This window comes from Phalaenopsis equestris, unplaced genomic scaffold (genome assembly GCF_001263595.1).
Source record: "Phalaenopsis equestris unplaced genomic scaffold, ASM126359v1 Scaffold000002, whole genome shotgun sequence".
NCBI lineage: Eukaryota > Viridiplantae > Streptophyta > Magnoliopsida > Asparagales > Orchidaceae > Phalaenopsis > Phalaenopsis equestris.
This window is the reverse complement of record NW_018164444.1, coordinates 31,199,420-31,212,294: the sequence shown is the minus strand read 5'-3', so window position 1 is coordinate 31,212,294 and position 12,875 is coordinate 31,199,420. Positions and strand designations below refer to the sequence as shown.

The following is a 12,875-nucleotide window of genomic DNA, read 5'->3' as shown; positions in this document are numbered from 1 at the left end:
CAAAAGCTTCAAAAACTCTATTTTGATTTCATTCTTTATTTATTTTAAATGATTATAAAGTATATTTAAGGTAAAATGTAATGAGCATTGTTTATTAGAAACACAACATGTAGACATGAGAATTTAAAAGAACCTTAGTGATAAATTTTAAATTAGGACAATTTTATGTTCGATATTGTTATGCACCAATGCGAAGCCAAGGATTTAAATTTAACATTATTTAAGATTATAAGGGTCTCATGAAAGTTCTCAAGGTAGAATCAAATTATGTTTAGAATGGGCAATTTACAATTGCACTATATAAATAGTATATTTTAATATATTTTTTTTTTGTATTTTAGGTATTTTAGAAGATTAGTAATTTTAGTAATTTTCCTCTCCCGTCCAAATATTTTTTCGCCCAATACTTTAAAAAACTTAGATATTTAGTGATTTTGATCACCCTAATAAATATTCTACCCCCTGACAATGGAGAAAATATTGTGTCTGGAGTCCTGTGCAAGCTGCATCCCATCCAGATAAAAGATGTAATGCACTGAGAGATCGGTTTTTTTTTTTTCCTTTGCTCCCACCTTCATCACATCCTTATCCGCGCACAGCCTGAAGTCCCAAAAATTTTTTATCATAATTCCCATATCTAAATTTTATCATATTTCTCAAGCCTTATCTGAAATTTCTGAAACGAATTAAAATTAAAATATTATTTAATTTTGAATCCATTTCAATTGGAAACAATAAAAAATCAACAAAAATATCAAAAAAAAACTTAAGAGCTAAGATCGAATTAATGTTATTCACCATCATCATCATCATCATCAACAACAACAACAACATCATCACTTTTGTCTAATTATTTAAAATCTGGTCCACAAACCTTCATTATTAATGAGTATTTTATATGGTTCAAAATATTTCATGCAAACTTTATCATATAATTATGCTTCGTGAATTGAAAATTGATGTTATGGCCGGCTTCAAACTTTGCCGTTGGCTCATGCATAGGCTACTAATGAAAAGGAACAGTTTCAACTTGGCTATATTATTATGTTTCTCTGCACTTCTCTGTGACAAATTGTTGAATTTTGAGGGGGTTTGAAAGAGTAATGAGTTTTTTTTCTTTCTGCTTTCTTTTTTTTTTTTTTTTTTTCATTTAGTTTCTTTTTTCTAATCGTTTGGACAATAAGAGGGGGCATAGATTTAAGTGCTTTATGGGTCTTTTTTGTTTGGGCAGCCAAATGACAAGCCTTCCTCCAAGTGAGTCATAAAATATTATTCCCACTTTTAAATTAAGATTAATGTTACTTTATTTTAAATGTCTCAATTAGGCAATACTTGTATTTTTGTCTTGGTTGTCAACATCAATTGCTTGTGTTTGTATCATAGTTTAATTTCTTAGAAAGAAAAGCTATTCGGAAGAGAATGAAAAATAGCTTCCTTTCTTAGAAAGAAAAAAGAGGTCGAAGAGAATTGTTCACATACATTTTTCATTGGTATTTATAACTTCAAGGTTGTCATGTTTAATATATTGTATAAGATTTCACAAGAATTAATAAGAAAATACATAAAAGTATAAAAGTGTGTGATGTCCGAAATTGCAGAGAGATAGTTGACAAAGGACAAGTATACATGTTAAGTAATGCATCGAATTAGAGTCTGCACATTAATCTTGCAAGAAATTTTATCAATTTTTCTAATATTTGAAGTTCTAATTTACGAAATCGCTAAGCTTAGTTTAAAGTATTCACGATTGTAAATGTCGAAAGGGGTCTAAATTCTTAATGCATAAATCAGAAAACGGAATTAAAGTTGTTAAGATTTTTCAGTGATGAAAGGTTAATACTCCTGTGACACGAGTTTAGTTATTCCTCACAGTTTTTCGTAAGAGTTCCTCACGGTAATATTGCCAAGCAGGGACAAGTTCTCCTTACTTTGTGTCTAGGCCATAAGAAGCATTTGAAAACTGTATTAAAATTAAAGGGGCTTAATCATGCAAGGTTTTCTAGGAATCCTTTAGTCCTCTATCGAGGTTGCACCCTTATACTGACAATATGTCCATTCTACTTGGTGAAAAGTGGTTTAACCTACTTTTCTTCTAGTCAACAATTAGAAGACCTAGATCATAAAGGGGTTTTAACACTCTAATTGGTCATATTAGAAGCAAATGAAGATTGAAAGGTTTACACGTCAACATATTGAAATCCAAGCATAAAGAAACATTTAGGGAAAAGATCAATGATAAAGCAATGAAGAAATCATATGTCTTTGTTTTCGTTCTTTTTCTCTTTTTTATTTTTTAAGGGAGTCGTCAGCTTATCGATCGTCATATACTTACCTTTCCAGGATAAAACTGTCTTCCAAATCATATCAATGATCAGGAGAAGGGAGAAACCAAAAAATAAGGACATATGATAAAGACAACAAACAAGAGAAAAGAGAAACTTGAAGAGCCAATGTGCAGTAAACCTCACAATGATAGGTAAAACATGCCCACCCAAACAAGATTGGTCAGTAACCCCTTGGAACGATATCTGCGAAAGAATACCTACGTAGACTACCCATTACTAGAGAGTCAGGTGTATGTGCCTGTTCTAGGGCCAAGAATGCTCCCAAGGGGACATATCCCACATAATTAATTGCATCTTGGGGGTTTACAAGAAACACACTTGAGCTAAGGGAGTTTTGTTTACAAAGTAGTGACGACTAGTACAGGGTTATCAAAAGAGGGTCATCTCGCAAGAGGATGCTCTGATGCCCTCAAAGCTCCCGCTAAGCCACGAGGCAGAGAGTGAGTCTCATTGGCATACGAACCCTGCAAAATGACTAAAACATCCCGATGAGGAAATCCTGATACGTCATAGCACATCCGGGCCATAAGGGTAGATGACAAATCATCGTATCCCAAATGGGTAGCAGCTCATCGACGTCAGGCCATCAAGATGATGCCAATAAAGGCAAAAAAGAGACGTGGCTCAATAGCGATAATCAAAGGAAGAGGAGCAATCGATAAGAGGTAGAGGCGGGTCAGGGTACCACATACCTGTCATTCCGAGCTGCTAAGACCCTGAGTCTACCTAGTCAAGAAGGTAGTCAACCCAACACGTCCAGAGATTCCCTTTCAGTAATCTATGAATTGAGTCGTTCATGGTGGATCTCGATAGCCTTAAGGTCAGAGAAACAAAATTCTATCTTATGACTATCCGTAGGAGCTCCAAGAGGTGGGAGGGAAAGAAAAAGAGAGGTAGGTTCAGCTACAATGTTGTAAACGCTCCAAACAAAATGACTTACACCCATTTGGGTCGAGAGCTTTCTAACACACTAGGTCCACTAGACAAATATCTATGCAACTAAGTATGCTAGGCCAATGGGGTTAGAGAAGCACTGGGGCTTTTGCTTGGGACGTGCAAATATGATGCAGTTATCTGCCACAATTTTAAGTGTAGAGACCCAATTAAATATGATTGGATTATAACCATGTGTGCAACTTGATTTAAAACCAACCCGAAGGTCATGCGGAAAGTAAAAACAAGTTTTGAAAAGTCTTGAATCTTTTAATCCTAAAATTTTAATTATCGTAATATTTTATGAGGATTTTTATAAGTAGAAAAATTATAATTTTAAAGTCCTAGAGAGCCTAGATTATATTTTGCATAATGTCCTAGATCAGCTAGAAACAAACAATAGAAAACAGTTCAGACATACATGCACTCAGTAAAAAAAACAATACTCTCAAAATATATAAAATAGGCCAAGATGACGCTGGGTCGACATCATATCCCAGGAAAGCAGGAAAAGCAACCAGACTCCGCATATACATGACATGTCCTAGATCTACACAAAAATATATAAGTTTTGGACTTAAAGTACGAGACACGAGCTGCCGCCCTAATCCTAGTCATGTGGTTCAGTGCGTCATCTACCTTGAAACTCGTGCATGCACCTTATTTTCGATAGAGAATCGGCTTAAGGACTCTATCAAATACATTGAAAGAGAAAATAAAAAATTCGACCTGCATGAATACAAGCGTTATAAATTGCAACACATAACAAGTCTTGCCTTATAATCAGGGGGAGCTAAAGAACACTTGCAAGCAAAATGTTGAAACCATTACATGCTCTCCCACAGAGATGCATGTGTGCGTGCAAACAAATAACAAAAATTTATTTCCTGTAGTTAGAAATCAGGCTTCTAAATAATAACAAAATTTATTAAATTCATCATTAATTTGAACAAGATGACACATCTCACATTGGTTGTTAGCTTAAAATTTCACAAACTCATGAATCTTTCAACAAAAACTAAAATCACATTCCATAAATGAAATAAAATTTCTCCTAAAAATATATATTTATTTATTCGCAGCCACCAAACGTTTCCTTTCTACTCTAAAAAACCTAAAATATATACCAGGAAAAAACTTCTGGACAATATTAAAAACGCATATTCTTTATGCAATACTTCTTTTTTATATGTTTTAAAAGGAGGAGGAATGGGTTTAAAATGTAAATTTAATATAAATATTAATGAGAGTCAAATTTAAAGTTTTAATCTTAATTCTTAAGATCTTTATGAATGAAATTACTTAGTATTCTTTAGAAAGATTTACATACATAATGTTCAATTCTTATGTATTTATATATCAAATGTCTAAATTCTAATCTGTGCAAACATATCATTTTATCCATATATCTTTTAAGAGTTTGAACACTGGCATTTTTGGTGATAAATAAAATTTGGGTGGTAAAAATGTAAATAAGTAAAATATAGGTATTAAAGATGTAAATAGATAGAAAATAATAAATGATATGCATGCAAATGCCCTGTTTTTTTATGTGAACTGATTTCAAAGTGTGGTCCCAACTGTTTGAATTTGTAATATATAGTTTAAAATAATGCAAAGAGCACGAAAAAGTCGTAGTTCAACAAGCGGTGCCCACTGTTCGACTAACATCACCAAGCGAGCTTATGACATAGTCCAAGGGTAGTTTCGTAATAACCTCAACAGTTTGGTGATGTTTGCTCCCATTTCCGTTACGGCAGTCTTGAACGGTGTTCGCAGGCCAACAAACGGCCGTTAGTTTTAAGGAGGACCGTTACACGTGTCCTCCTAAAGAAGTGAAACATTTGAGTGATTATCCTTCTCATTTATGGTTCGGCTAAAAAGATATTAGGTCTGGTTAATCACATAAGATACGTTCGATTGTCCGAATGACAGCGAACATAATATTCTCTTCATGTTAATAACAAAAACCTGATGAAATTTGCTTAATATATAAAAAAAACAAAATATTCTTGTCCGAAGTTCATATTTATGAATTATATCCATTGAGTTTACATACAAAAATGTTAGCTGGAGCTCGATTAAACCGTTTATCCCACCTTCCCGCTCCCGCCCCTGTTCCCGATCTTGGAAGGTCGCGACCGCGACCCAGCAGTTTTGTGAACTGCTCCCGCCAACTCCCGCTGAAGTTCGCGAATCGTCGCACCTCTCCTCTTGTTCGCGATAAAAGGCTTCAGATGACTCTCTTTAAGTTTCTAAGTCACAGTTTTTGGTATTCTTCTTCAGGCTACCTCGGGATAGAGAAAGGAAGGTGCAAGAAGTAGTTCCTTGCGGCAGAAGAAAAAAGAAAGAAGAAGAAGATTGTTCTCTCTTGACTTCTTCTTGGTGGCTTGTGGCAGAAGAAAAATTAGATTTATTTCTCTTGTAAGTTTATCGTCTTCGGTGTATTTCGGTGTAGAGTTTTTTTGTGTATCTCAGTGTAGAGAGAGAAAAATAAAGAGAGAATAAAAGAAAGCAACAAAGTGAGAGATTCATCTTGTAAGTCGAGGAGGTGTAGAGAGAGAAAAATAAAGAGAGAATAAAAGAGAGCAACAAAGTGAGAGATTCATCTTGTAAGTCGAGGTGATCACTGGTGTAAATTTCTCAAGTATTAAAATCTTCTGCAACTCCGTGGACGTAAGCAATTTGCCGGACCACGTAAATCTGTGTGTTCCGTTGTGTTACTGTCTTCTGATGTAAATTTTTCTCATTATATTTTTCGCTTTGTTGATTGTTCTCCTGCTATATATATATATATATATATATATATACACACCATATCAATATCAATTTGGTGTATATCTTATCACAACAAAAAATATAATGAAAAATTAATTCAAAATATTCAATTTAATATTTTGGGATGGTAAATTTTAAACTATTGTATTTAATTTAAGATTAGTTTGATAAAAAATCAATTAACGCATGTATTAAATTTATCTCGAGTGTTTTAAAACACATCCTGATCAAATTATATCCAAATATCCTCACCTAATATTTTACTAGATCATAGAAAAATTATTTTAGCATCATTTAATTTATTTTAAATATATTTTATATTTATATTTTTTAAAATAAATTAACTCACAAACTATTAAGTTTTAGTCAGAATTAATTTGAACTTGACTTATTAAGCTTACTTAAAAGTATTTAGTTAAATTGTCTCTATATCTGTCATTTTACTCTCCAACCCGATAAGTAGAGCAGGAGAGGAGCGCCATAAAACCCACGCCGTTACCTGATGAGACGATGGCCAATTCCTATGAGTAATGTTTCCCTCACTCCTTCGTGCTCCCCGGATCGTGGAGAGCCTGCTGGTTGCCATCAAAATCTGATTGTTTTTTAATTTCCCCTCCCTTTAATCACAAGCATTTTTGGTTAACCGAGCTCAATCCTTGCTGAAATTTCCGACAAAAATTGCTTTTTTGAGATCTTCGTGTGCCGATCTCTTCGCCTCATGTCCATTTTCTTTCTTTAGGGTTTTTCGATTTTACTAAATTTAGGGATCTACTCCCCTGCTTCTCTACTAGCCCCTTCTCCCTCTTATCTATGTCTTCTCTTATTCCGAGCTCGACTGCAACGTCGTATTGGTGCTACAGCTGCAGCCGCTTCGTTAGGGCTTTCACCGTTGAACCCATCTCATGTCCCGACTGCTACGGCGGATTCCTTGAACTGATCAGCAACACTCCTCCGGCTTCCACCGCCGCGCTTCGCCGAAATCGCACAATTTCCTCCGGCGATGAGTCGTTCCCCGCTGCTCGCCGTGTCGATTTGGGTTCCCAACAAGCCCGACGCACCTCTCTCGGCCACGGCTCTCCGTTCAACCCCGTCATTGTGCTCCGGAGCTCCGTTGCCGATGCCGAAGCTTCACGCTCCAACAATGGTAACAACAGTTTCAATCTATTCTACGACGATGGCTCGGGCACCGGACTCCACCCCTTGCCCCAGAGCATGTCCAATTTCCTCATGGGATCTGGTCTTGATCAGCTCCTCGATCAATTGACGCAGATAGAAAACGGTCGTGTGGGTGGTGGGAGGAGCAATGACAACACTCCGGCATCTAAGGTGGCCATTGAATCATTGCCCACCGTTACGATCACTGAAACCCATATCGTCATGGATTCGTACTGCGCGGTTTGCACGGAGGCGTTAGAGCTTGGGGATGAGGCTCAGGAGATGCCCTGCAAACATATATTTCATAAAGATTGCATCTTGCCATGGCTATCGTTGAGAAACTCCTGTCCTGTTTGCCGCCACGAGTTGCCTGCTGATGGTGAGAGAAGCGTGGGAGATCTTCCGGGTCAGGCTTTGTTGGGGAATGAAGAGAATTCGTCCGGGCTTACGATTTGGAGGCTTCCTGGTGGTGGATTTGCGGTGGGTAGGTTTTCTGGCGTGAGAAGGGCCGGCGATGGAGAGCTTCCTGTGGTTTACAGTGAGATGGATCGTAGTTTAAGTTCCGGTCGAGTGCCGAGAGGGATTTTGTGGTCTTCTCGAGGAAGAAGATCGAGAGAACACAGAGGAGTTGGTAGAGTGTTTCATAACTTTTTCTCAATGTTTCGGTGCTTTGGTCCTCCTTTGCCTTCTTTATCGTCTCCAAGCTTAAGATCGACATATGCATCTGAAGAACCGCAAAGTTGAGTAGCACAGCAGTGCTTGTTGGAACGGAGAAGTAATAAGACAGAAGGTGGAGGGTGAAGACGGATGGAAGAAGAAAAATTGTCATGGCACTTTCATCAGAGCTTGAGGTCCGGAAGGTGGGTGAATTCTCAAGCCATTATTGTTGGAGTTCTTAAATTTGTCTACAGGTTTATTTATCTATTGTTTAAGTTTCTTAACATAATTTGTTTATTTTCTATTTTGCTTATTAATTCAGTTGTGGATCTATTGTGAAATTAAAAATATTATCTTTGGCTCTCTATTTTACATGATCTGTTATAGATGAACTGTGCCTCCATGGGACTCTTTTAGCATGTTTTAAGAATTTTTTTGGTAAATGACTATATGGGAATTTGTTGTGAATGTTATTGAAATTGGGAGAAATCTGTCTTGGTATTTATTTTGGTACTATGATTTTTTTAGTGATCTTAGCTTACTTTTCTCTTAGAACTAAGTTCTTGCTCTTGAACAGTAGAATGTGATAACTGTAAGAGGGTTTGTTTTTTTTTTTTTAATTCAGATTTGACATGAAGCATATTTTACATGTTTAAAATATGTGTTTTGAACAATTATATATTTTTAAGAAATAAACTAATTTGTTTTAAAATTCTAAAAATAAAAGGGGCATTTACATACATAGCACTCAATCCTTATGTATTTAAATATCTAACACCTGAATTTTAGTGTTTACATTTACACACCCCCCCCCCCCCCCCCCCAATCTTTCATATTACATAAAAAATAGGACTTTTAATTTTTAAAATGTAAAATACATATTGGCATGCATGGTGAATGTACCATCATGTAAAATTTGAAGTTCAGTTGTTGGATTTGAAAACACATACTAATTGAGTGGCATGTATGTAAATCTTCTAAAATAAAAATATGTAAATTTTATATTAAATAAGCATAGTTTAAACCTTATAATGATAGTAATAATAAAACAAATCCCAAATAAGTTTTTTTTTTTAAGTTTTTTAAATTTGAGAGGTGAGTTTCAATACTGAAGACTTCAAAATCGTGTTAAATTTTGATTTTTTTTTAATAAAACAATTAACTACTGAAATAAAGATAATACGAGGAAGAACTCTTTCAAAACAGAGATTTTTTTTTTTTTTTTCTGAAAATTATTTCATTGAAATTCACTTTAACAACCACTGCTCCAAGCAAGTTTTACCTTCAATACTCAGCTTATTTACACCACTATACGACGAAGAATTCTTTCAAAACACATATATTGGACACATTGTCTGCAAAATGAATTCTTTGCCTTCAATACTCTGTTTTCTTGCCAACTAGATCCATATTTGCTCAACAGTTGGTTTGTTCATCCGATTTGAACTCACGGAAGTCTTTTACATGTTGTTTCTCCACTTTGTTGGCCTAATCAGGCGGCCTTTTGTATAGTGGTGTAAATAAGCTGAGTTTGGCTATCTTCGTGTTCGGCTCGTGAAAAAGAAATAACTGTTCGTTTATACATCGAGCTCAAAAAATTTATTAGTGTTCGACTCATTTGCTTACCGAGTTCAACACGTAATGTTCACAAATGAATATTTATTTTAAAATATTCATTTAATTAGAATTTAATATATATTATATTTTTTTATCAAATATAATGGATTATAGATCTTTATAGTCATCTAGTCAATTAAATTATTTAAAAATCATACTCATCAAATATGTGTGTGTGTGTGTCTTAGCCTGACTCATTGAGCGCGGCCTTTGGTGTAAGTCTCTCGGGTCAAGGGTTCGATTCCTGAATATGATCGAATTGCACATCTGTCTAGAATGGGTCCATCAGGCTTTAGGGTTGATCGGCGATCAACCTTTGAGTGTAAGTCTCTCGGGTCGAGGGTTCGATCCCTGCATATGATCAAATTGCACATCTGTCTAGAATGGGTCCATCAGGCTTTAGGGTTGATCGGCGATCAACCTTTGAGTTTAAGTCTCTCGGGTCGAGGGTTCGATCCCTGCATTTGATCGAATTGCACATCTGTCTAGAATGGGTCCATCAGGTTTTAGGGTTGATCGGCGATCAACCTTTGAGTGTAATATATATAATTTAAAGTCAAAAAGAACCGAACACTTAGTGTTGGCTTGTTTAAATATCAAGTGCAAAAAAATTGTTCATGTTGGGCCCGTTTTAGCTACTTAACCAGCCATTTTGTTTTGTGCATATCAAATTGGTCAATTTCTCATTAGTTTTTGGAGGCATTTACCTACATACCACCCAATTCCTATGTATTTACAAACCAACACTTAAACCCTTTTACTTCTATAACACCAAAATCTTTCCGATCAATTCAAAAATATCATCATTTTAATTTTAAAAATAATAATACATCTTGTCATATATAGAAAAAGGTGGTGTGTATATAAAAATTAAAGTTTAGGTGTTAGATATGTAATCACATAGGAATTGCGTGGCATGCATGTAAATCTTTCGAATTTTATCTATTTATTTATTTTTTAATTTCGTTTGCTGACATTCATAATTTTTCTCCTTTTAGGCGACCTGTTGGTATTTGATCCTTTTTAAATAAGCAAAATGCATGAAAAATAATTATATTAGAGGGATGATTAGAGTAAGTTAGCAACTTAATAATATATAGTAAAGATAAGATAATAAATTATAAAGTAAGTATTTTAGTTATGCACAAAAAACAGTATAAAATGTGCAAATATAATTATAAAATTAAGATATAAAAATTAGGAAGCATAAATGGTTGAGAAATATTTATTTTAAAGGGAGGGTGGGAATAAGCTAGCAATACCTATTGAAGAAAAGATAGTGAAATATAAAATATTTTAGGCATGTACCAACAATAGTATATGATGCATCAATGTAAGGGATGGATGAAATTAATATATCATATTTAAAAAAATAAAAATTTGCGTGGACTGAAAGTAATATGAAAATATTAAATACAATTTTATTAATTGAATTTAATTCCTTGTTATTTTGATAAGATTAATGATGATGATGTTAACAATTTAATTTGTAGTAAGTCCTTACAAAAAAGACCTACTAAGTATGCATAAAATGAATATAATATAAGCTGGCCATTATGCTAAACGATAAAGTATGAGCTTACTTTTGACTAGGGATGATTCAAGATTATGATTTTTTTAATAAAAATGATATGATTTGCAATAAATGTTTAATGTAATATATTGGGGGTTGGTTTGCTAAATTATCTAAACTACATAACAAAAAAATATAAATATTAAATTTTTTGATAAATTTTGTGAATTATGATATAAACGCTTGCAAATAGAATATTTGATGTGAAAAATTTCAGCAAAGTCAGAGCTAATATTAAATTATGCAAATGAAATTAAAATTATATATATATATATATATATAGCTACATTTTATTATAACACTTGAATGAACCATATATCTAATTTGCATTCATAAGATGAAAAACTAGAAATAAAAAAATTATTTGGACAATTCTTTAATCATGTGTCATAATATTGATGTGTTGACTTTTATTTCTAGCTTTTTTATTAAGATTTCTCAACATGATTACAAAATATATAAGGTCAATGAGTCACAAATAAAGCTATCACTCAAATGTTCCACAACGAGATTTAATAAAAGTGTAAGAATTCTGTTAGAGAAAGAGTTCACTTGATTTGCAAAAGAAGAAGAGGAACGATCTCAAACCATTCTATGAAATTTAGACTCCAAACCTCATAATATTCTTTGATTTGCATTGTTCTAATCAACCCACACCTTTGTTGTCCTGAGTATCACACCAAAACCACTAAATCCCGCATCGAATCTTGTTGTTTGAAGATTTCAATAGCACCACAGATGATTCATCTTCGCCACTTCGTCGCTTTTGGTATTGCACACAGAAACCTCTCTCTCGTTCACTCTGGATGGTTGCTCTCTCTCGCTTGATCGAGTTGACTCATTAGTTCGACCTATGAATAAATAAGGAAAAAAAAACCAAAGCTACATTAATTCTTAACAACACAAAAGATAACACATGAAAATAAATAATAATTAATTAAATTTATCCCATAATTAACTAAAAAATTAAGTCTCTTTCTTGAATCAAGTATTAGGCAAGTGCAGTAACCACATTTCTGCCAACACCTCCTTACATAGGAGTTCTACCTGTCTGAAGAGTTATCACGTAATGTTGGACTTTCGCTCCATACACTACATTTGTAATGATATGAGTCGGTCCATTTCTTAAACATTCACAATGATAATGCAACTTGATATTAATGTGCCTTTTTTTTTATGAAATATATGATTCTTCATCAGTTGAATTACAGTATGACCATCATAGTAGATTAATTTTTTTATTTTTTTGTTCTCAAGTTCTTTAAGAAAATTTTTATCAAGATGCATTTATTGTCTCAATTGTACTACCTTTGCTATTCATAAAGCCACAACTTATTGAAGGTTTGCTTTTCATTTAATTATGTTTCAATAAACTATAAAAATATAACCAATCAAAGATCTATGCTTTGTTCAAATCTCCAGAATAATTAGAATCCATAGAATTGGAGTTAATTGTCATTAGTTGATGATGTCTCCATTAAAAATTAGTTAGACTGGTTTTAAAATTCGAAGATTTAACTTGAAAAGACTAAATTTTGGCTATGATATGTTAACCTAATTTTTCTACTTATTTCCTGGTTGCGCTTGCTTGGATCGGACTTAAGAGCTGGGTTAACAGGAAGGAAATTAACAAGGAAAATTTACATACAAACCACTCAATTATTATGTATTTACATATGTAACATCTAAACTTCAATACATACAATTCCAATTTATCTATGCATGAGAAAGTGAATTACTTTTTAAAAATTAAAATGATAATACTTATTGTAAGCCAAAATTTTAAAATAGCATTTTTAAAAGTTTTTATTTTCTTA

The 12,875-nt window shown here is 33.7% G+C and overlaps 1 protein-coding gene across 1 annotated transcript; it reads left to right on the top strand.

Annotated features, from left to right (window-relative positions):
- Positions 1–6,507: 6,507 nt before the first annotated feature.
- On the top strand, positions 6,508–8,257 carry LOC110028336 (probable E3 ubiquitin-protein ligase RHC2A). Its single transcript, XM_020730155.1, has one exon. The coding sequence runs from the start codon at positions 6,867–6,869 to the stop codon at positions 7,953–7,955; it is 1,089 nt and encodes a 362-aa protein (XP_020585814.1). The 5' UTR covers positions 6,508–6,866; the 3' UTR covers positions 7,956–8,257.
- The last annotated feature ends 4,618 nt before the right edge of the window (positions 8,258–12,875 follow it).